Source organism: the organism of the source record quoted next, unplaced genomic scaffold (genome assembly GCF_019419815.1).
Source record: "Pyrus x bretschneideri cultivar Hongxiangsu unplaced genomic scaffold, Pyrus_bretschneideri_v1 Contig32, whole genome shotgun sequence".
Classification (NCBI taxonomy): domain Eukaryota; kingdom Viridiplantae; phylum Streptophyta; class Magnoliopsida; order Rosales; family Rosaceae; genus Pyrus; species Pyrus x bretschneideri.
Window position 1 is genome coordinate 2,734,153 of NW_025999635.1, and position 24,821 is coordinate 2,758,973.

Sequence of the window (24,821 nt, forward strand, 5' to 3'; positions counted from 1 at the left end):
TTAAACTGCTTCATGTGCTTGTAAAGTATCAACTTAAGACATGAATCCATGTTCCTCAAGATCAAGCCCATTGCCAATGTATTATATCAACAATTTTACAAAACTAAGGCCCAACAAAATTGACACACATAGCGGGCCCAGTGCGGCTCAAGAAGTAAATCCAAAAGCGATTCTAGCAACATAGGCAAATGAAAGACGCATTACCAAATGATTTTCCGCAAAGCACTAAACACGATTAACATAAACTAAAAAAACATTATATTAAACAAAATATCCAACACATTAATGCCATGAAATTATATCCGATGAAAAAAAACAAAACAAGATAGTGCCCGCAATTACCTAAACAACGCAAACGAAAATTTCAATATCCTCTAGTTCAACTATGAACCATAGTTACTTAATCATCAAACAAACTGAAACCCATTTCCTCGTCGGATTCCTCTTCCGGCTCGGGCTTCTTCTCTTCCTCCTTAGCAGCTGCTGGAGCACCTCCTGAAGCAGCAGCAGCAACGGGGGCTGCAGCAACGGCAAACTTGCTCGGGTCCTGCATTGTTAACCCACAATTAAATCACTTGCCAATAAGAACTAACTGAAAAGAGCAATGACGAGAATAGATGGACACCAACAGTTGAAAAATAGCACAGTACCTTGAGGAACTCCTTGACTTTCTCTGCTTGTGGGAAGGAATATTCGGTGGCAATAGACACTGCCAACACGTTCTTGTAGGCGTTGAGGAACATGTGTGGTGCAGCTGCAAGGGTGGGGTATGAGATGGCCAACGCCAATGAAGTGACCATTGAGACACCAGAAGCAAACTTCTCCATGAGATCATCCTCAGTCAGATCAAGCACCTCTGGGCTGAAGACGGAACCATTGTCATACACCATCTCAACAACGAGACCATATGAGAATGGCCTGATTCCAAGCTTTGCAAGGAGGGCAGCCTCAGAAGAGCCAACCTTGTCTCCCTTCTTGATAAGTTCAACAGGGGTAATGATTTCGACAGTTCCCTTGTTAATCTTAGTGGGGATGTTGAGAACCTGAAATGTTAAACATGCAAGTCAGAACTACAAAATCCCCAAAAGAGTGATCAGTGTATATCGTGAACGACCGTTACAACACACCTGGAAGAAAGAGGTCTGAGATGGGTCAAGACCAGTGTTACCAGGAGGAACCACCACATCAATTGGAGCAACCAAACCAACACGAGCAGGGGCTCCAACCTATTCAATTAAAAACAACATACAGCTAGACATTAGATATATGTAGTGAAACATATAAACATAACGGGTTGATTGAAAAACTAACAAAAATTTATCATGAGGCAAACTTAAGCTCAAGCACGAGAAATTTCATATTTTCAAGGCAATTCTCAACATAACCATGTAAAACATTAAAACTCTACATACTCAACTTCTGTTAAAAGACATACTCGAGAAACATATTTTTCAAAAAAAAAAAACAAATGTAGGTCTCATGGCCATGCCCAAATAGTAAAGGCAGTGACACTGCTCTACAAGGCGATGGGATATGACAACACCGTCAACGGAGGAGCTCCCAACCAAAGCTGAGAGGACCATCAACGCCAACAGCAATCTATATGCAACGTTAACTTCCGGAATTTACAGACATAAGTAACCTGCTCCGTTAACTTTTAAGTTAGGGACGGATCAATGTCCCCCGTCACAAATCCACAACAAAACCATTAAAAGTTTGTAAGAAAAACAAAAACACCTAAACATACGTAAACAAAATCGACACAGAATTTGTTGATAAAGCATAGAACCGGAAAACACATGCGGAGTCTAAAGCCTAAAACCCTGGAAAGCATTAAATTACAGTAACTAGCACTTCCCGTTGCATACTTCATAAATAATGCAATACAAACCAGTAGTTAATCACATTTTCCAAACAGTAAATCCAGTACAAATTTATCAGCATTATAAATCCTTACAACAATTCAAATGCAAAAATAGTGATAACACAAAGTCGACACAACCCGAAATCGAATAATGCTTACCTTGTACTTGGCAACCTCTTCGCTCACTTCCTTCAGGTCACCCTTGGTGAAAATCAGACCGACGTTGCCCTAACACCCAAAAACAACGCAACTCAGAAAACGAACGTATAAAGAACAGATCAGCATGCAGAAACGGGGCGAAACGTACCACAAGGAGGGGGACGAGGTTGAGGTAGGCACTGTTGCCGGTCTTCTCCGCATGGATCCTGACGGAGCGCTTCATCATTGTGTTCTTCCCCATCAGAACGACGGAGTCGCCGCGCAGCCCCTTGCGGATGTTCTGGAGCTGCTTGGAGCCGACGTTGTCGGCGGCGACGATGAGGATCTGGCCATACTCGTCGAGGAGGGAGCAGAGCTTGGAATCGTAGGCGATCTTCTTGTCTGCCTTGGAGGGTTTAGGGGCCATTGCGATTAGTGTTTGAAAGATTAGTGGAAATTGGGGGTTTGGGAGATGAGAGAGTAAGACCAAAACCGAGGGCCAAGACGAAGCGGCGGCTCTGTCAAGGCGGACAGCGACGGTGCCGTCCCTTTAACCTCTCTTTTTACTGAGAGCCTAGGGTTTTGGAGGTACTGGGAAAACCTAGAAAGCTTGGAGGCGGGTGGAAGTGGAAAATGGTTGGCAGTGAGGCTTATATAGTGGGATGGAGGGACGGAGAGGAGAGGTGGAAAGGGTTTGGCGGTTATGTAAACCTAGATCAGACGGTTGTTATTTAGTTTTGTTTTTGGAATCCGATGGATCCCGGATGGGCCGTTTTGGTTTAAGTAAGAAATTGGCTGATAGGGCCAGCCCAAGTGACAAAACGTTTGTTGAAACTTTACCCTATAAAAGGCCCTACAATAAATTGCGAATTTGAGTTCGATTTTTACAGTGAGTCGGAAAATTTTGAGTTTGATTCTAAAACTAGAGCTTTGAAACCAAACTTGAACATTAGGTTTAGAGTTAGAGATGATGAGTTTTATTGTCAAGTACGATATACGTATTTCTTGAGTTTGATATGGTTCTCACAATTATTAAACTTGCAATTCCTTGGCATAAACATAAGTCGCAACTTGAGGCCCAAATCATAGAATTACAACTTTAGTTTTAATTTATATTTTTGCAGAGATGATATTTATAGTGTGATTCATAATATGAACGGTTGTGATCATAAGTACAAAACTATGTGATTAAAACACTAAGAGTTTTGAGTAGGAGTTTCTACTCATCTTTAAGTAGTCAAGTTTTGTTCTTTCCATATGATGATATTGATGTATCTCCTAATACTTCGGCCATCTCCAAGTGAAGGAGGGCTAAATGGCTCCCTTTAATCCTATTGTCCTACAAGAAATTATATTTTAATGAACAATGCTAAGCCATATTTCATACCATCTCCAACCGAGGGGGCCAAAATATCATAGGCCAAACATAGGCCTTTAACAAAAAATCATTTCCAACCGAGGAGACCAAAGGGTCATAGGCCAAGCATAATTTATTATTTTAATTAAATTAAACTACCATATTAAAATAAGGTTTTCGGACATATTTTTAGTGTCACTTGTCGCCAAATGAATAAGCCTCCAGATTTCTTATTTTTATATAATCTCAATAATTTTTTGGATAGGATTTCGAGTAACACGTGTTGCTAACGTGAGTAACTTTCCAGATTTCTTATCTTTGTGTAATCTCAGTAATTTTTCGAATAAGATTTCAAGTGACACGTGTCGCTAAAGTAAGTAACTCTCTAGAATTCTTATCTTTATGTAATCTTAATAATTTTTCGGATAGGATTTTGAGTGTCACGATTGTGCAAATTTTAGATATGATTCTTATTTACGTGGCACTTTTTATCTTCAACTTTCAATGTTGTAGGAATGGTGTATATATTTATAGGAACAAAATTATAATTTTTTTTTATAAATTCGTCCCAAAAAAAAAATTCAAATTCCAACGATAACCTGACGGCAGCATGACGTTAGCTAGCTGGCGTCATGCTGACGCCAGGTAATCGTTGGCATTCAAATGGGCTGAGCTGAAGGGTGGGCAAAATGTCAAGCTTGACATTGTGGAGTTGAAGGGTTGGCTCAAGTTTGACATTTTGGCGCTAGAGGGTTGGACTGAAGGGCTAGTTGGAAATAGCCAGCCCGTTGGCCTGATTTGGGGGTTTGGGTTCGGTGGGGCCCACAAGCCCTTTGGCCTAGTCTTCAGTTAGAGACGGTTTTCATGTCATTCTGAGCTATTTTTAGCCATGTGGTCTTTTGGCCATATTGATTGGAGATGACTTTTTCGTTAATGAATTTCTTCAATTAAATATTTGAGTGAATATAGGAATGAGTGCTGGCATGGCTGAAGTTCATTGGCCATAGAACGTCAAGGGACCCAACCCCAAGCTCTACCCTTGTAGGAAGCCATCTCTGCTGAGCTCCGGTTCGTAGGTGATCCAACCACCCCCAAACCGACCAATACGTATATCTCCCTCTCTCACAACCAATTTTCACCCGAGGCTTGTCGTTCCCAATGGCCTCCACGTACCGTGATCGGACCTCCGAGTTCCGATCACTCTCCCAGACCCTCCAGAAAATCGGAGGAATCGCAGCCGTTCATCAAGCTCAGAATTCCCCATCTCCCTCCAAATCTCTCGCACCCGACTCTTCTGGATCTGAGTTCAACAAGAAGGCCTCCCGGATCGGGTTGGGGATCCAGGAAACTTCTCAGAAGATCGCACGGCTCGCCCAGTGTATTTTCCGTTTCCACCTCTCCTTTTAATTTCCGCTATTAAATATTTATGATTTCATTCCTAGCTGTTTGGTTGCCGAGAAATTGTAGGAAAGTTGCAAAATTTAAATATTTAAGTTGGATATTGATGCATTTGTTTACTTTTAACTGTTAAGAATTCAGCTAAGCATTGTTCAAGAACTTCAAACCAACTAGCTGTAGGAAAGTTTAGATCTTGGTATGAGCTAAGGTTTTAGAGCTTTGAAATACTTTCAGGGATTGATTGCTGATTAAGGATCAGATATGAATCATATGATCAGATTTTTAATTGAGTTTTCGAACTGATTGTACTCCGTTTGAAGAATAATCTTGCCGAAAATTTTGCTTAGAAAACTCAGGGCCTGGGATTGCTTCTGGAAGGGGTTAGAAGTGCTTCTTGATCATAGAAGCTCTTTCTGGAGAAGCCCCTGAACGGTGCTTATTCAGGAAGCACTTCCCTTGAATATTTAATAAAAATTTCAACAAGTTTCTAATGGAAGCGCTTCTAGCAGAAGCGCTTATGAGTACAAGCACTTCCTCTAGAGGCAATCCCAAATGAGACCTCAGTACTGTAATTGGTGAAATTTCTTTTGCTATTGGGTTTGGAATCACTTCGGAACTTTATTGGCTGGGGGAGGTTATGTCGACCTAACAATTGTGCTTGCTGTGCGTTAATCTGCAGTGGCAAAGAGGTCATCTATGTTCGATGACCCGACTATGGAAATCCAGGAATTAACTGCTTTGGTGAAGAATGACATTACAACACTGAATGTGGCTCTCACGGATTTGCAAACCATTCAAAACATGGAAATAGCTGATGGAAGTTATTCCCAGGATAAGGTTGTTCATTCAACAGCCGTTTGTGACGACTTGAAAAGCAAACTTATGGGGGCAACCAAACAGCTTCAAGATGTGTTAACCATTAGAACAGAGGTTAGTGCGTCTTTTTAGTTCTACACAGTCCATATGTCTTATTGTTTCCTTACGGTTCTATGATTTTTGTGCCCTCAGAATATCAAGGCTCACGAGAACAGGAAGCAGATATTTTCCACAAATGCATCAAGAGAAAACCCTTTTCAGAATCCTGCAAAAACTGTGACCGCACCTGCTCCCTGGTCAACTCCCTCCAGGGCACCTAGCAATTTGCAAGCATCACCGTGAGTATTTCTTATTAAAAATTAACTAATATTGAAGTCTGTATATGTTCCGATGGTAGGCCTTCCACTGTTCTGGTGCTGGTAGTTTATTCATTGTTTCTCGTCTTTCTCTCTCTCTCTTTCCAGATTGCCATCGAAGGATGTTCAAGCTGGCAACCAACTGAGGTATGTTGGCTTTGGAAAAAAAAAAATGAAATTTGTTATTCATCTCTTTTGGTCATTGCCGTACAAATACCTCTGGAACACTGCTACATGCATCATGCTTGCATATGAACTTCATATACTTCCAACCATAAATATGATAAACTCACTTCCTCGCAGTATTCTTTTTTTCCATCATTTCTTCATGCCTGAAGTACTTGTAGGAGCCATAGATCTAGCCTCTCCCTTTTTTCTCCGGTCCTCCATAATTACAGAGTAGATGTACATATGGCTGCCAAATCTGCTACTAAAGACTATCACCTATAGTTTCAGCTATCTTCTTTCCTTTTAGAAGTGCAACGTTTTCTCCTTTACTTCCGGATAGCATCTAAGAAGGCAGCATCTGGTCTTTGTCCACTTGGATGATTGCTCAATTAACAAAAATCCATAAATTACGTGTAGAGCAGCCACTAGGATAGGACTCGTAGTAGTTGTGTCATGCAAGTAAATTTTCTCTGTTCTGAATTTCTGATATTGAAGATTTTGTTAAGTTCCAAAAGTACGGTGTTAAATTGATTTGGTTTTCTGAAGATCTATTTATAGATACATGTTGATGGAACTTAACTGCTTGTTTTAAACGTTGCCAAGTCAGACGAAGGTTAGCTGCAGATAATCCTCCATCGCAGCAGATGGAAATGTCCATGTTACAGCAGGTAGTTCCACAGCAACAAGATTATACACAAAGCCGGGCTGTTGCTCTTCACAATGTAGAATCTACGATTACCGAACTGAGTGGGATCTTCACACATTTGGCTACCATGGTTGCACATCAAGGGGAACTCGCTATCAGGTTTTCTCTTTTTGCTTGCGGAACCATCAAATAGTGTCGTGTTTGAAGCTAACACTAATGCTAGATGCACTTTTCATAGGCTTGTTCATGGTATGTTGTCCTGAATCTGTCTTCTTGGTGTGAGCAGGATTGACGACAACATGGAAGAATCATTGTCAAATGTTGAGGGTGCACACAGCGCTTTACTAAGGAATCTCACCCGAATATCATCAAACAGGTGGCTTATGATCAGATCTTTGCCATTTTGATATTTTTCCTGATGGTCTTCATCTTCTTTGTGGCCTAAATACCGAAAACTGAAAACTCGGCAATAGAATCCTTCCTGATGGGTTATTAGGGGTCATTCAACTCCGCGTGTGGTTATTTTTTACGAAGTTGGAGTATTGAAAGTCATATAGGGTTCTCTGTTCTGTATACTTGGTGGGCATCCGGTATGCCCATTTTTCGATTCTCGAGTGTTGCTTGTACAAGAATTACCATTCGTTGTAGCATATACGGTTAGATCATTGAGCAAAATGTTATGCGTCTCTGTATCAACTGAAACAGCTTGCCATGTTTGTTTGAAAATGAGAAATAAAAAATTTCTCTAATTACTTTTCGTTTTTGTTGCCCAAGATAAACGTAAATATTTTCAAATTAAATCGATAATCTGTCTTGTAATTGGTTGTATGTTTCTTGCATCCGGTCGAAAATAGTTGACAATCTCTTTGAAGGCCCACCAACCTAACTCCGCATGTGACTATAAAGCTACAATTTTGCGTATCTTAGTTAAAGCGATAAGATTGATTGTACCAACCATTTATACCAAAACATTGGAAATTTGGAGTTGGAAGTGGAACTTTAACTCCTCCCACCCACCTTTTATACTTCAATCAAATGGGTACGTACTGCTACTCGGTAGTCGGTACACTGCTAAGTCAAGGCAGGACCTTCAATAATGTTCCAAGCTTTAGTCCAAGTCATGTCCCACATATTGCAAAAATGACAATAAAGCACTTCCTGATTATGTCTGTTAGAAAAATCTAAAGTGTTTCTAGCTCATAGAAGCGTTTTTGGAGAAATGCCTCTCCGACTGGAAACGCACTTGAGTAGCGCTGATGGGCATAAATGCTACTTGCACGAGCCCTAGGTTCAGATTGAGACCTACTTGATTGTTACAATTGGAAGCTTTGGCCTTTTAACTTTGTGACCCACACACATGTTCTGCTACACTGATTGTGTTGCTCTATGCGGCAGCTCTAATCAATATTTTAGTTCCAAATATCTTAATTACGGTTAATGCATAAGGCAACACACTCACAGTAAGATAACGGTACGCCATTCATCTCATTGAGAGTGTCGGCCTATGAGTGCGATGTCTTACGCAACGCAGATGCCAGACAACCGTGCCCAAAAATTTGATTGCGGTTTTGCTGAAGTGGGAAGAGTAACGGAAGTCAGAGCAAGCAAATGAGAGTTCAGAAATCGGGAAAGGGACACAAATAAGTGAGGTCAAGTTGCAGCACAGTTTCCGTGAGCGTTAAAAACTTAAATGGATGCAAAAATGATGGGAGCCATTTGTGGCAGACAAAAATCCAAAATTCAAGTCTCCAAGTCCATAATATATTTCATATAAGATTGGGCAGGTGGTGGAAGGTGCCCTTTGAAAAGACTTGTGCAAACTAACACATGGTCCGTGGAATTTGACACTGCTAGAGCAGTAGGCTGATGGTTCTCCAATATCAAATATTCTCATATAGTCATATGTATCTTCGGTTATACAGCAGAATCTTCGCTCCGATACGGTCAACAGTAATTAGATATTACCTCCTTCTCAGCGGACACAGAGATAAACTCTGTCATATATGCATGATGTTGTAGTGTTAAGTGTGGAGCAAGAAATAAATTGCAAAGTTGAAAAGGATGGATTTGGTTGTTGTGGACAATGGGACATGTAGGAGATGATGGTCTTATTGAGAGGCTTCTCTCCTAAGGTCCCTTTTTGTATGAGTGGTCAGATTAATCTTACAATAAATTAAACTATCAACTTAAATAATTCTTATTACATGGAAACAAAATACTAATAGATAAAACAAACAAAAAAAATAAGTAGAGAGAAGAAGGTTTCACGTCATACCGAACATCTTCTATATCTGCAAAACCTAGTCTCCTCATCGAATATCTAAACCCAACAAATCCAATTGCATTTACCTAGTAACTTTACACATCCAATTTCATCCATTTTTTTTTTTTTTTTTTATAATTAATAATCAAACCCAGCTAGTTACCAAGCACCAAAAAATTTGAGATTGTGTGTGGTTTCGAAAATTGGGATTCCCTACTTCTTCAACGTGTTAATCCTTTTTTCATATGAATTTTTCGGCAATGGTGAAAATTCTGAAACAGCTCTCCCTCTCCCTTTTTCATATGCAAAAGAACAAAAACAAAAAAACTCAGGAGGAGAGAAGGGAAGTGAACAATCGAGAGAGAGAGACGGGGAAAGGAAAGGGATATGGAGAAGAGAGACGGTAGGGGATGAAGACATAAGGTTTTACACGAGATTTTTTTTTTTTTTTTAAATTTAATCACTTTGCATAATTATTATGATTCGGTGTAATATGAATTATTTAAGTTGATAACTTAATCTACTATAAGGTTAATCTGAGGGCTCGTATAAAAAATGACTTCACATGTTCTTAAAATGAGGATCTTAAAAAATCAGTTATGTGGTCTTATTTAGTATGATTTTGAGTTGAACCATTTTGATGTTTTTGCCTACTTGATTTCCACTCTATACCTAATTTGATGTAATCTTTGATCTTTCCGTGATTTTGTTGCATAAGTAAGAGATAAAAGGTTTGGTTTGGTTTCGAATACAACCATTTAATTCTGTTTACTTTGCATGTTTTGTTCTTATAAACAGAGAGATATAATTTCGAACTTGAAATTCCTTACCCAGAGAAAATAGAAGTAATGATATTCCAATTTTAATTTAATTAGAGCAACAGTTAAAGTTGATTCGAACTTAATGGATCATTACTACAATTGGATTAAATTTGAGGGAGCATTGCACAAATTGGACTAAAGTCGATGAACCATTACTCCAATGGGTTAAAATTAAGAGACCATTTTTACAATTTTCGCATTTGGTTTTTCATATTTGCCCATTTGATTCAGCCTCAAGTTACCAAGTACGTGGCACATGATTCGTTTTGATAGAAATTTTAAGGGAGTTGACGAAAAGGACCATACATGCACGTTTTAATGAATTAAATGACCAATAATCACAAATTTTTAATTGAGGGACAATTGTTCTAAAATTTCCTCTTACTCACGTAAATATGATCCAAAATTTACGTAGAGCATAAGATTAACGTAGGTAGGTGAATGAAACTTACAAGGGACTCGTTAATACAATTACTAATGTTACTTATCACTAATTAATGCTTATATTTGGCCTAATAATAATTATCATTCATGCAAATAAAGTTGAAAAAATCGGTGGACCAAACACCCAAATCATATTACATCCAAACCAGTCATTACTAAATTTTCATGCTGATTCAGAGTCAATGATAAGCCATAAGCCGCATAAACTTGAAGAAGATGCTTGTATAATTAATTAAACATTCAGCAGCATTAAACACAATAGAATGACTCAATGGTTGATAACGAATTTCAAGTTCGTATTTTATACGGCATGTCTTGGGTTCGATTTATACCGTTATGTGAATCATACGATGATCGTCAGGAAGAGACTAAAATGTCTTTATAAATCTTCCTAGCCCCTAAAAAAAAAGCTATTATAACTAAGCCGTTAACTAGTCCCTTTTTTTCAAGAAAAAAAGAATAAAAAAAACATTCAACAGCATTATTCCATCAAATTAATGATTGATAAAATATTAAAATGTTGTGTTTTGCACTCTTGATTGAGCAGATGGATTTTGGTGTGGCCCGGTGAGGCACTTTGGAATGGGATTAGAAATGATGAATGTTCTAGTCAGCATTCATAGATTTTGGGCCTACATTAATAATTAATTTCCAACGAGAGGTGAGCGATTTTTCTCATTCGAGTGGTATTATAATTTAAAACTGAAAAATAATTTTTACACAATTTTTTGAACTCATTTGAAATTGTTTTTAAAATGACTGAAATTACTTTTGATGAAAATATTTTTAAACTAATTTTTAGTAAAAATGCAAGTGAATTCTGAAAAAACACTTTTAAGTGCTTCTCAAAAGAAACAAATAATTGATACTTCTTGTAGAGAACACTTCAAGTGTTTTTCAAAATATATTATCTAAAAGCGCTTCCAAATGAGCTATTTAGCTATATGACATTCGTATCGAATAAAGCAAAAGATAAAATGTGTGCATCAAATATTTTTTTTCTAACTAAACTACCAGGTGAGAAATCGAACTTTTGTACATACTTTCTGAATATAAATATAAATGCAATAGATCTTTATCTAAACAATTTTAAATCATTTTATTTTAGGGAATTTTAACGAAAAACCCAGGATACCGTTCACTTTAAAGAAAAATCACATTTTTACACTAAAAAGTCAATCCTGGTACTATTCACTTTACCCTTTATTTTGTCTTTATCATTAAAACTCAAAGTTTTCAAGCTCTTTTCATTAGTTTTCCTTTTATTTGGGAGTTTTAACCCATGGTATTGTTTACTTTAACGAAAAATCACATTTTTACACTAAAAAGTCAATTCTAGTACTATTCACTTTACCTTTTATTTTAAATCCTTTTCTTTTATGGGTGCAAAATTTTGTCCGAAGATGCTTGACCAAGACAGATTTTGAGAGGAGAAAAACAATTGACAGAAAAATACCAAGAATTACTTGTAGACAAATATTATAGATATTAAAATTTTAAATGACGTGATGTGGCAGGTAATGATTAAACTATTTTTTAATGATTTAAAGAAAAAGAATAATATTCAAACAACACATCCTGTAATTTACAATAGATGAAAAAAAACGTAGCCTTGGGCAGATATGGAAAAAGTCTAATAAATCCAATATTTTCCTTTTCAGTCTTATTGCAAGAAAATATTCTTTTATTTTTGTGGGGTATCCTACAAATTCCTTGTGATAATTATGGCATTTTTGGACCTTTCCCTTGCATATGAGTTTTGAAAAATAATCTCACTTCATCACCACCCAAATTTGTCATGCTGATATGATTAGAGATGTTAGTGGTAGCTGCAATTTGCAAATATTGGAGAATTGTAGTGATGGCAGGAGAGACGGAGTTCATGGATTTCTCTACGATACGGTCGTAGGAATTCGATGTATGTACAATTTTATCTTCCTCTATTAGGGTAGAGTAACTCGAATAAATCAATCTGACTGTATTTTCGTTAAGTACTCGAATAATTTTCTTTTAGTGTATATAAGATTAAAGAGAGAGCCTTGTGGCTTAAGTTGAACCTTGGTTTCTAGAAGAATTTTTAACTAAAATGGTTTTTGAGATCGGTATAACTCCTCATTTTGATCATTGTGTTTTAAAATTAATAGAAATTGTCTCTAAAATTGTTCATCGTCAATCATTTTGGTCATTCCGTGAAAAATCTCCGTTGAATAAGACCAAAATAACAAAAATACCCTTAAAATTTATCAAATCATTTAGGCCCATTGTTATTAAATTTATGATATTTTTGTCATTTTGATTCTTATTTAATAGAGATATTTCAGGAAATGACCAAAATGATTGGTGGTGGACAAACTTAGAGACAATTTCTATCGATTTCAAATCTTAATGACGAAAGTGAAGAATTATACTAATTTCAGGGATCATTTTGGCTAAAATGTCTTCATAGAATCCATAATCTTCTTGCTATATACAACGTATATATTAATGCAACATTATATATGTTCTTCTCCCATCGATGTTACTTGACTAAAAAAATGAATGAAATACTTGTTGAGGGTAATCATTATTTGAACAATGCTTCACTCCTTATACATAACGATTCAAATACTTTCTATAATTATGCGTTTGTACGTGTACTACCGGTTTAGCTTTAGACCAACTCTAATGGTAGGCTAAAAACTAAATTACCTTCCAAAATTTCTCCCAAAACTCACTCCAACCTAAGGGGAAATTTTGGGCTAAATGCTAAATGCTAAACCAATGCCAAATTTCCCCCAAAATTTAGCCCAGGAATCGGAGAATTTAGCCCAGGAATTGGAGTGGATTACATCCAATATTTATCGGAATTTAAATTTTTTTAGATTAAAATGTTTATAAAATTAATTTACGATGGTCTACATATTTATTTAAAAAAAATAATTTAACAAAAAAAAATAGGCAAAGTTCATTCTTTAATAATTCCGGGCTAAATTTTTAGGTTATAACGGTTGGAGCAGAAAAACTATTTCTGGGCTAAAAGCTAAATTTTTCGGGTTAAAAATTTTGACTTTTAGCCCAACCATTGAAGATGATCTTACTGTTTAATGTTTTTTAATCATTATCTTAATTCTCTCACTAATTCCAAAATTAATGTTGTTTAGGGTTGGGCGCCGGCATGCGTGATGCATAATATATACTTTTAGTATTCACAAAAGGCAAACGGGGTAGGGTTACTTTGATAACTCAACAAGAACCACCTAGATTACCTCTGCCTAATGATTCTCTTAATCTCATGGGTTACTTTAAAACGGCTGAGAGAGAGAGACGCAAATTTGTCCACACAATCGATTCGATAGGCACTATTAGGTTAGGATGATGTCCCTAAAAATTAAACTAAATGAATATTTAAGGTGGTGAGCCATGCAAATTTTAATTAATGAATTAATTAGCATAAAACCATCACGGGGTGGTTTAGTTGTTGGCGACAAATTTCAGGCTGTATTCTATACCGCACGTTCTATGTTCAATTCCTAGTTTTAATGAATCACACGATGGTGGCTAGAAAAAGGTTGAAATGCTTATGTAAATATTTCTGGCCTTTAAATAATAGACTGATGTGACGAAGCTACTAGTTGATCTTCATTTTTGAATAAAAAAAAGGAAAAAATAAATAGTTAGCATGAATTATGAGTCAGAGTGAGATAATTGAGAAAAGAGAGACAGAGAGCATATTATGGAAAAGCTAAGTAAAAAGATGAAGAACCAAGTGAGAAGGAGGCCCCTCCACCCACTATAAGCATGTTTATTATCTAATCTCTAATGATAAAAAGGAAATTAGTAGACGTTAATGGTGATTTTGATAGAGATTAAAGTCTCCATTTAAAGATTTGATTTTGCTTACTTTTGACTGCATGTTAAAAGAGTTGCTCACCAAATTCCTTAAAGAACGAGACTTTCTCCGCAAAATTTCAATCATCAGATCTCTTCAAACTCATGTTATAAATAAATAAATCTGTTCTTTTGCGAATATATTACCAAATCATTCATGTTATGGGATTGTATAAGTCCATAACAAGTCATTTTTAAAATACTTCCTTTGAAAGTGCATAAAAACAGCCCATGAAATTTATTGTACTAAGACCTAAGGGATCATCGAAAGATTGAAAGATTCGAAACTAGTCAAGAAGACTTAACTTAAGCAATCAAATGACTCAATCGGCAATAGCTCTGGGAGGCATCAACTTGTTATCTACGACGTACGTTTAATTCATAGAATGAGAGCCATATACTATTAACCACTCGTATCATAATATTATTATGATACATGAGTTAGTAACAATATATTCAAGAAATATAACAAAGGCCTAGGGTAGGTACCAATTAACTACTAGCTCTTAAGCGTAATGTAGTGGAAATAAGTAATTTCATAAGTATTCTTCACTCTTCATGATGAAAACTTAGAGTTTTCTTAAGAGTATAAGATAAGATGAATGATTATAATCACCTTGGGTTTGAAGTTAATTAGAGGAGATCTGCCAGCATATTTGGATTTCCATCATATGTAGAAATATTTCGCTTTCACGACGTGGATACAACGTGTAACGTGACAATTTGATATATGTACATAAATATCAATTTCGAATTATAAGTCAAATTAATAATGACAAGGGGTTTAAATGCATAGACCTGCGATTCTAATTGACATTCTAAATAAGAGTGCATTTTTGCTCACCACCATTTAGGGTAGTGTATACTCACCATCCTATTTATCATCATTAAATGAGTTTGAATTTTGAGATTTATTCCTATCCACTGCACGAATCGCGAAATTCAAACTCATCTAACGGTAATAAATAGAGTGGTGAGCATACACCACACTAAATGATGGTGAGCAAAAATACTCCATCTAAACAAACCCAACAGTAAAACAAATTATAATATATTTAGGGAAGTGTTATTGGCATTTCAAAAATCTCATTTTACACTCCTTAAAAAGTGTATTTTTCTTTCTAAATATAGAAAATTTGGAGTGTAAAATGTGAATTTTGAAGTGCCAATAACAATTTTCTATATTTATAATGTAATTATCATAATGAAAGAGAAAGCGATTTTCATACTCGTTTTTTCCTTACCCTTTTTTTTCGTCTAACACTTGTACGGAATAAATTAAAGAAAAATCAAGCAATAAAAACAATATTAGAGATTCATAAAGAAAAAGAAAATGGGAGTGTGGTGTAATAAAATCTGCCATAATATTGTGCAACAAGGAGTAATTTGACACAAAAGACTGAAGCTGGATTTAGTAAAGACAATCATCCAAGTTTTATCTGTCCACCAACCTCCATTTCTGCCATTATAAAACTACTTCAATATTTCTCACACACACAGAGGGGGGAGAGAGAGAGAGAGAGAGAGAGAGAGAGAGAGAGGTACACCGAGAGAAGGTAACTTCTCTGCAACAGTTGACAGAAACACAGTACACAGAGACAGAGAAACTGAGAAGAAAAGGGGTTCATGCTCTGGTAATTACATTGTTCATTTGTTCTACTGTCTTCTCAAATTCTTCTGAAATATATTATAAAATTGTGTTATATTTTTCTTATATGTAAAAGTAGTGGTCTTTCTGCAACTCTTTTCCTTCTCAGGTGCCTCCTTTTTGTCAGATCTCTCTCTATTCTCTCAAAACCCAGGAATCAAAATCCCCAGAAAACAACACTCACCACCTCTAAACAAACTTCCCTTTTCTTCCCCTTCTTTTCTTGTGTTTCTCACCTAATCATCTTGACTGCTGCCACAGATTGTGCCAAATTCGGGGGGAGAGAGAGGGTGAAATTCGGCTGCGTCTGACACGAGCCTTAAAGTCTACATCTTTATTTTTAAAGTTCCAACCTTTGGAAGTTTTCAGAAATTAAAAACTCTCTGCAACGGCCAACCCAAGTGCTACTGCGATTGCATGCTCCTCTCTCTGCTTTCTTTTCATTCATTCAAAGACCAAAACGAGATAAATCACTCTCTCCCCCTCTCCCCTCTCTGCCTCTCTCTCTCTATACTTTCTCTCTCTAGAGTGTGTGGAGTTAAAGGAAGTAACCGATTCTGCAGAGAGTCTCACATTATATTAAATCCCCATAAAAGCTTCCATTATAAATCCCCAACAAACTCTCTTCCTCTTCACACATTTCCATCTCCCAAAAGAACATCAGATTTTTTTTTTGTTTGAGTTGAGTATCTTTTTTTATCTCACTTTCCTCTTGTTTGCCTTCTGGGTTTTGGTAATTGGAGTGGTTAGTTGTTAAGCTCGTGGTTTAATCCGTATGATAATTGTTTCAGATCATTTAATCCGTCAGCAATGGCAGCACAGAAGCAATCAGAGGAAGCCATAACCTTCAACCAGACTGTTGACAGGGAGGAAGAAGAACACGCAGCAGATCCTAACTCTGGTTTTAACCTCAGAAGCTTCCTCTGGCATGGCGGATCCGTCTACGACGCCTGGTTCAGCTGCGCATCGAACCAGGTCAAACATTTACCAAAATCCCACCTCAAAATTCACATTTTCAGACACAAATTCTGATAATCTAACGTTGTCATCGTCCTGTTGTGCTCTGTTTCGGTCCAAACAAGAACAGGTTGCTCAGGTTCTGCTGACTCTGCCCTACTCTTTCTCCCAACTGGGAATGCTCTCGGGAATCATATTCCAGGTCTTCTACGGAATCATGGGGAGCTGGACCGCTTATCTGATTAGCATTCTCTACGTCGAATATCGAAGCCGAAAAGAAAAGGAAAATGTCAGCTTCAAGAACCACGTCATCCAGGTGATTATTTCTCACAATGCAAAAACCATTTTTTTACATAATTTTCAGTTCAGAAGAGAAAGTTCTTCATCTGATTATGTTCTGTGGAAATTTTTTGAGCAGTGGTTCGAAGTGTTGGATGGTTTGCTGGGTCCTTACTGGAAAGCCGTTGGATTGGCCTTCAACTGCACTTTCCTCCTCTTTGGATCTGTCATCCAGCTTATAGGTTGTGCAAGGTATGTCATTTTTAATTGCGCAAATAAAACCGGTTACAAGTTTCTAATCAAAAATTCAATTTGAAGAACACTAAATGCGGGTTATACACGGTTTATTGTCTGTTTAGTGTCCTCATTTAACCGGTTATGTTTGAGTGATTTTCCGTTTTAACACAAGTTTTTTTTTTCAATTTTATCATTTTATAAAACAAAGTTGAGACATGGTTTTTTTTGGGACATAGTGTATGGACTAAAAGTAGAGTTTAAAGGGGTCATTGTCTGTTTATTGTCATCGAGTTCTAGTTTTGACTAAAAATTTGTAACAAGTTCTATATGTGCGCGTTTCTATCTTGTTTTGCTTGATTAATACTTAATTAATTAGTTGTGTTGTTGATTAATGCTTGATTATGCAGCAACATATACTACATAAATGACCATCTGGACAAGAGGACGTGGACCTACATATTTGGGGCATGTTGTGCCACCACAGTCTTCATCCCTTCCTTCCACAACTACAGAATATGGTCCTTTTTAGGGCTTGGGATGACCACCTACACTGCCTGGTACATGACCATTGCAGCCATCGTTCATGGCCAGGTAAAAAAATTAATTATTATTTACTCGATCAACGGCCTTGATTGCTCTTCGGTTATCTCTCTGTTCTTTTTTCCACCGTTGATTTTGACCTTGTTTTACAGGTTGAGGGTGTGAAACACTCAGGACCAGATAAACTGGTTTGGTATTTCACCGGCGCCACCAACATTCTCTACACTTTCGGCGGACACGCCGTCACTGTGTGAGTCTTTTTTTAAAGTGTTATTAAAGTTTTAATTTTTTAAGTGATTTAATCATGATGCTTCTTCTTCTTTTCTTATTTTTATTTTTATTTTATTTTCTTACTCTGTTTTCAAAAGGGCTTTCTTGCACAGTGGAATTCAATATTATGCAGCTTTTTCTTGCCATTAATGTGGGTTGGTGAGAGAAGTGAATATCATGAAAGGGAAATGATAATGTTGTATGAGTAAGAATATTTGTTTTTTAATTATCAATTATCCATCCGAGATTCGAACTCAAGATGTTTTCTAATAAAGTGGAACTAAGTGACGATGAATGGTCAATCTCATATAAGTGAGAGAATATAAATGGAATAATTTGATCTATGATTCATACAACAGACCCTATTTAGTAGGATAAGGCTTGGTGATGGTTTTTTTATGGTGTCACTGACTACTCATACATTCTTAATCATAAAAAAAAAATTAATTTTTGCCTAGTAAACTTTATGTATAATTGATGTTATTGTTTGCAGGGAAATCATGCATGCAATGTGGAAGCCTCAGAAGTTTAAGTATGTCTATCTGTTTGCTACCCTTTATGTGTTCACTCTAACCCTTCCATCTGCAACTGCTGTGTACTGGGCGTTTGGCGACCAGCTCCTCACACACTCGAATGCCTTGGCACTCCTTCCCCGGACTAAGTGGCGCGATGCGGGTGTCACATTGATGCTTATTCACCAGGTGATGATCCTGATGAGTCCAATTACTTGTACATATTAATTTTTCCTAGCTGTTTTGGCACTTTACTAATGTAACTTTTTGAAAGTTGGTACTGCCTGAGCTACCATGGTTGCTTTCAGTTTGAACTTTCGGAGTCATGATTTCGAACTTGAAACATTTCAATTGTGGTGATGTATTTTTCCATGTGGTTGGCATATGCAGTTCATCACATTCGGGTTTGCTTGTACGCCGTTGTATTTTGTGTGGGAGAAAGTAATTGGAATGCATGACACCAAGAGCATATGTTTGAGGGCAATTGCCAGGTTGCCTGTGGTGATACCGATTTGGTTCTTGGCCATCATATTTCCTTTCTTCGGTCCCATTAATTCAGCCGTTGGTGCTCTTTTGGTCACCTTCACCGTCTACATCATACCCGCCTTAGCTCATATGCTCACCTTCAAATCCGCCTCTGCTCGCCAGGTAATGCCTCAATCGAGTCAATCCTAATCTCCCCACGATACTGCTATATATGTATGTGTATGCATGTGCGTGCGCACGAGGCCTCGTAGACAATGTAACCTAGCACATTATGTCTACGACACATTTCATCGGACAACATTGGAGATTGCATTACTAATCAAAGTGCAATTATGTGATTTTCGTGTGGGCAGAATGCGGCAGAGAAGCTTCCGTTCTTCCTCCCGAGCTGGACAGGCATGTACGTGGTGAACGCATTCATCGTGGTGTGGGTGCTCGTAGTCGGGTTCGGGTTCGGAGGGTGGGCTAGCGTGACTAACTTCATCAGGCAAGTTGACACTTTTGGGTTGTTTGCAAAGTGCTACCAGTGCCCTCCCAAAGTCTCAGCCTCCCTACCACCACATCACTAAGCTTCTCTTTGACTTTGTATCATACACATGGTGTCCTGCATTTTGCCTTTCTTTTGTGTAGCCTCTATAAATATTATGTGAATGGTGAATTGGTGTTGTTTCCTTTTGATTCAAAGCAAAGTCATTGTTACTCTTAGTTTATGTGAAACTGCTCTATTTGATTAAGCAACGCTGTAGGCAACCGCAGAAGGTCTTTCTTAAAAATTTAACGTTATTGTAAATCACTCAAATTCGAAACTATTAACATGTGAGTTCACACGAAACCCAAAACGTATTATAATGAACAATTTGAAATTAAACTCCTTTTAACTGACACAAAATTCTCAATTTAAGGTTTTTTTTTTCTCTTTTTTTTGTTTCAGTTTTCTTAGACATATTCACAAATATTCAAATGATTTTCATCGAATGACTATTCATCTATTGTATTTTCATGTAAATAGGGGTAAGAACGTTCTTTGGAAAAATAGCGGTTTGATTGGAAAATGATTCGAAAGACAAAATTCATCCTTTTACGGTCATTTGTTTTGGTAATGATAATAAGGATAATAACGAATGGAAATAAATGAACGGTTTTGATCTCATCACGCATGTCGTTTTGCTGCTTATTTGTGTACTTGAGACTCTGAGCATCTCCAACAATTCTTCTAAATGTGCATACAAATTTGTTGACTCATATGGTAATTTAAAAACTAAAATTTGTAGATTCACAACTTTGCTCCTACATACCGCAAATCTTAGTATTTTTTTTCTTACTTTTCATTAGGTGACCTTTTTTATTATTTTATTTCTTGGTAAAAAGTTGATAAAGTCACATTATTATAATAAGAATAATATTTGAAGAGTCTAAAATCTTAATAAACATAAAATTATACGTGGCACTTCAAATTTTATTTTGTGAACTCTTTTAGAGATGCTTATACATTTGAAAACCTAACTAAACTATACTAATTAAATATTGGATCCTAATCATGCTCCGAGCTAGTGAGTTTATTTAATTGTGGTCACGAATATGATGAAATTCCTATTGCCTGTATCTGATGATTGCTCTTCGTGATTAGGTGCAAAAACTAAGACTTGATAAGGTTGTCTTGATATGATATTATGATTGGAACAAATCCCTACCTTCCTTTCTCTAAGTTCATCCTTCATGCATCTTTTCCTTCTTTCTAAATCTATATTTGTCTTTAATGGAATCAACTATTTGATAAAGCTCCACCTTCATGTTATTATCTCCATAAAGCAAGTAAGCCCCTTGACTTTGATCCATAAAATCATCATTGCATTTTGTTGTTGGCAATTGGCACATCATAGTTGTAATCAAGGATCTTCACCATACTCTAGTGTATGACATGAACTTAATGAATGACGTACGAAAGTCAATGATCAGAAATATTGGTATGTAGTATACATCGATTCATACCAAAAAATCTTAATCGATAATATCTCAAATCTCTCATCAAGTGGCATTGCAAACCATGCTTTTGGACAATAAAAGACTGGCAATATATGGACCAATAGTTGCCAAGGCGCAATCTAGATTAAAACTATTTGTACCATTTGAACTGATTATCTAGTCGTGTTTATAGTAGGGGTGATACACTCATAATGTAATAGATTGTGAACAAGAGAGCGCTCGGGATCATAAAATTAAAAAAGAAACCACTTGAAGCATTTGCTCATAGGAGAAATTCTTTAGTCCGGATGCAAATTTAGATCATCAGACACAAATGGTTGGTCAAATAAAAAATAATTATTGACGTTTTACACAGGCAATCGAATTGTTGTAACACAATAATTTATCTGTTGTTTAGAGTGGTCATTTTTTTTATTTTTTTGTTGAGAAAAGGGAAAACTCAAGTAAAAGCCCAACACAAAACAAGTCTGGCCCAAGTTGTGAAAATATTAAAGACAAACACCCCTAAAAGCTCTTAAACTTACAAACTGCGTGTGACAACCAACCTTCCACGGTTCCACCTGCAATTTTCAAATTCCAAACACTCACCCAGCTCACACCTCCTCAAGTTCCTTCCTTTTTTAACCATTTCGAGTAAAATCAACACAGCAGCAGATTTGGGCCTTCAGATTGTGGCACGACGGAGCTCCAACGATGGCTCCACGAGCACGAGGCAGAAAGGTTCGGCCTTTTCTTTCATTTTCTCAACACTTTCTCGCCTTTTCCCGCACTTTCTCGCGCGTATTTTCTGTCATTTTTGCACTTTCACTTGGTATTTGCAGAAGGACACTCGTATGGATGCAGCCATTGATGCGACGCGTGAAATGGGTTTTGACGAGAAACTCGTTCGTGCTACGGTGAATGACCTACTGAAGGTGGGTTTAATTTTTAGTCTTCTGATTGTGTTTTCAGTATTTTCAGAGAGGAAATCGCATTAGGGTTTGGGTTTTGTTTGAAATGTGAAAAGGGTTTTGCTTTCAGGTTTATAAGGGAGATAATAGGACAGAGAATCCATGGCGATTTATCGAAGAGGGTTCTTATACGCTATTGGTTGAGCAACTTCTTGAGAAAGTAGAAGCCCAAGAGGCTGCTGAAAAAAGGGTAAGTTGATTGCTTCTTGTTTTTGTGTGCTGAACTTGCTTCCCTTTTTGGTACATTGTGCTCTAATTCTCTCTGGCCCTTTGTAATTATGTTGTGTGATGCCCGGAAAATCTGTATCCTTTTTGTTAGTTTAGCGTAAGAACAATGCATGTTTGATTCTAAGTCGGGGTATTATCAGTCCAGTAATGAGAGAAGTTTCAGTGGCACATGCATAAAACCCAAATTTAGAAGGGAGAGAATCTGCAGAGAGTGGTGTATGAGGGGAAGATATGTGGCGTAAAATATCATGGGAAGAGAGAAATTGCTGTAAGCATGAGTAACAAACTCTCCACTGCCATCAAGGTGAAACACTTGAGTTGAGGAAGAAAATGAATTATTCACGTAAGCTGACAATGCATCAGTTTTATCTCATGGGAACAACCAGGTACTGTTATCCACAAAAGGCACATAACACCGATGACCATGCATCACTGTGAATTACAGCAAAGGGGATAGTAGATGGCTTGGAAAGAATGAGCATCAGAGATAAAGCGGCAATGGTTATCTTGACAAAACTGATTTACAAAGAGAAAATATGCGGTGATGTCAGGAAGTATATTAGACAAGTTAAAGGTTTGGCTTTTGGCAGTTAAAGTGAAAGAGCCAATATGTCTAATAGAGTGACAAGAACTATTACCTGTTTTAATTGGATATTGGCCATGACAGGTGCTAGCCAATTAGCTGTGATATGGTTTGTTGCTCCCCTGTCGGTGAGACAAAAATAACTATGGAAACTGATGACCATAGGCTGCAGCCATGAAAGTCGGTGATGGAGAAGGTTCCTTGCCTTGATAAGAGAACTTGGCTCGGTGTGGGTAATCCAGAGCAGTATGTCCAACTGTGTCACATGGATGACACTATGACAGTGGATCTGTGTAGTACCAGAAGGTGCAGCTTGTTGGGTCTGTCTAGGGTCATGGTAACCTGAAGAGTGTTGTTGGCTAAATTTCCATGGTGCTTGATTATGTTTGTGAATAATTGATTATAAAATCATGAAAATGTGAGATTGCTAATTTTTGTTGCGAAAAGAAAGCTAACGTCATTGGTTTGCAGTGTGCTGCATTGTGTTCCTAGTAGCTGTTATCATGTCTAAGATTGGCTCGCTAGTAGGCCTCACAATATCCTGCTATTCCAACTTCTCTAAAGTAGGATTGTACATTAAATTGCCCTTCATTTCTGTGTGATAGAACTGCATTGCGTACATCTGTGATGTTGGTTCTCACCTTGACCTTCGTCACTCAATTGTACAAAATTACTCATAATTCTAGTCCGGACCTTTCATTTATGTTAATTACTGTTGGTAGTATTGAGCATACATTATTTTCTTTTTCACTTTAAAAGGATGCTACTTCACAAGACAATAATGCTCCACAAGACGACGCTGCTATGCAAGAAGACACTGCTATGCAAGAAGGCGCTGGTATGCAAGAAGATGTTGCTATGCAAGATGATGCTGCTCCGCTAGAAGATGTTGCTTTACTAGAAGATGCTTCTCCGCTAGACGATGCTGCACCTCTAGATGATGCATTAGCTGCTGTGCCCTCAAACACTGCCATTCTATCTACTTGTGATAATGCTCCGCAAGATGCTGGATCAGTGGCCGGAACTGCAAGGACTGCCATTTTATCTACCTGCTCAGAGGCTGTCAACAGCACATTGCTGACTGAGGATCCTTGTGACTCTGCATCACATACTAATGGACCTATCCCGGCATCAATGATTAAAATGCCAGGTAGCTTATCTTCTAATTACTCGTAAAAATCTAGTCATGTACAGTTTCCATTCATCACTACCATTATAAATGTTCACTTGTCTTGCAGATGCCAAGGATGGCCTCCAAGTAGACAGTTGCCCACCCCGGAGGCCTAGACCTTACTACGGCTGGGTTTGCAGCGATGATGAGGAATATCCTGTGGAAGTGGCGTCGTCTCCATTGTCAGAGTTGGTCAAATTGCTTATTAGGCCAGATAAGAAGAAAAAGCGGAAGTCGAGATGGGACATGGGACCTGAAGATATGTGAAGCTCTTGCCAATCATGTCATGCTTGTAGTATGTAGAAATAGGAGTGCTGTATAGAAAACCACAGGTTTCGAACCTTTCGGCGACAAACTGATAGTATGATCATTCAAATCTGTTTTATGGCTGTCGTACGTATCGTGTCGACGTTTTGTGCAAACCAGTGCAACTACAGACATGAGAAATGTACATTTTGGAAGCCATTGGAACCAAATTTTGTGTTTAAAAGCCATTGGAAGCCATTGGAACTAAAGCTTGTGGGTGGCCTTAGTTCGTTGGTTCTTTAATGCGAGTAATCTAATCTGACAGGTGATTTTTCATCTTAAAAGTCAGCCTTTTTGCTTTACTTTGATTTTGAAGAGGATTATGGAGATTGGGTGTTGTTTTTACTTTCGGTTCGAAACTCTCTCTATTCCTAGGAATAATAATTTTAAAAAACCTTAAATTTGAAAATAATTATTAAAAAAAAAAATAATGAAAAGGGTTTGAAAACTTTGAGTTTTAACAAGATTGACAAAATAAAGGGTAAAGTGAATAGTACTAGGATTGATTTTTTAGTGTAAAAATGTGATTTTTC

The 24,821-nt window shown here is 37.3% G+C and overlaps 4 protein-coding genes across 5 annotated transcripts; 3 read left to right on the forward strand and 1 right to left on the reverse strand.

The window, feature by feature from the left end:
• Positions 1–241: 241 nt before the first annotated feature.
• Positions 242–2,583, reverse strand: LOC103936482 (60S acidic ribosomal protein P0). The gene is made up of 5 exons (XM_009346323.3): positions 2,172–2,583; positions 2,024–2,092; positions 1,128–1,226; positions 651–1,043; positions 242–547 (listed from the first exon to the last, which is right to left on the reverse strand). The coding sequence occupies exons 1-5, from the start codon at positions 2,427–2,429 to the stop codon at positions 401–403; spliced, it is 966 nt and encodes a 321-aa protein (XP_009344598.1). The 5' UTR covers positions 2,430–2,583; the 3' UTR covers positions 242–400.
• Positions 2,584–4,386: 1,803 nt separating this feature from the next.
• On the forward strand, positions 4,387–7,500 carry LOC103936491 (syntaxin-31). The gene is made up of 6 exons (XM_009346332.3): positions 4,387–4,737; positions 5,437–5,687; positions 5,766–5,911; positions 6,038–6,076; positions 6,705–6,902; positions 7,030–7,500. The coding sequence occupies exons 1-6, from the start codon at positions 4,518–4,520 to the stop codon at positions 7,148–7,150; spliced, it is 975 nt and encodes a 324-aa protein (XP_009344607.2). The 5' UTR covers positions 4,387–4,517; the 3' UTR covers positions 7,151–7,500.
• Positions 7,501–15,548: 8,048 nt separating this feature from the next.
• Positions 15,549–19,772, forward strand: LOC103936499 (auxin transporter-like protein 1). Of its 2 annotated transcripts, none has more exons than XM_009346343.3 (9): positions 15,549–15,772; positions 16,578–16,761; positions 16,874–17,059; positions 17,162–17,274; positions 17,667–17,850; positions 17,952–18,049; positions 18,563–18,770; positions 18,972–19,229; positions 19,421–19,772. In XM_009346343.3, exons 2-9 carry the CDS (start codon positions 16,597–16,599, stop codon positions 19,634–19,636), a joined length of 1,428 nt encoding a protein of 475 aa, XP_009344618.1. In that variant the 5' UTR covers positions 15,549–15,772; positions 16,578–16,596; the 3' UTR covers positions 19,637–19,772. The 2 variants fall into 2 exon arrangements, with proteins under 2 accessions (XP_009344618.1, XP_048446808.1); XM_048590851.1 differs by lacking the exon at positions 15,549–15,772 and adding an exon at positions 15,819–16,467.
• Positions 19,773–21,564: 1,792 nt separating this feature from the next.
• LOC103936508 lies at positions 21,565–24,590 on the forward strand. Its single transcript, XM_009346355.3, has 5 exons — positions 21,565–21,770; positions 21,872–21,964; positions 22,071–22,190; positions 23,571–23,961; positions 24,050–24,590. The coding sequence occupies exons 1-5, from the start codon at positions 21,744–21,746 to the stop codon at positions 24,247–24,249; spliced, it is 831 nt and encodes a 276-aa protein (XP_009344630.2). The 5' UTR covers positions 21,565–21,743; the 3' UTR covers positions 24,250–24,590.
• Positions 24,591–24,821: the final 231 nt, after the last annotated feature.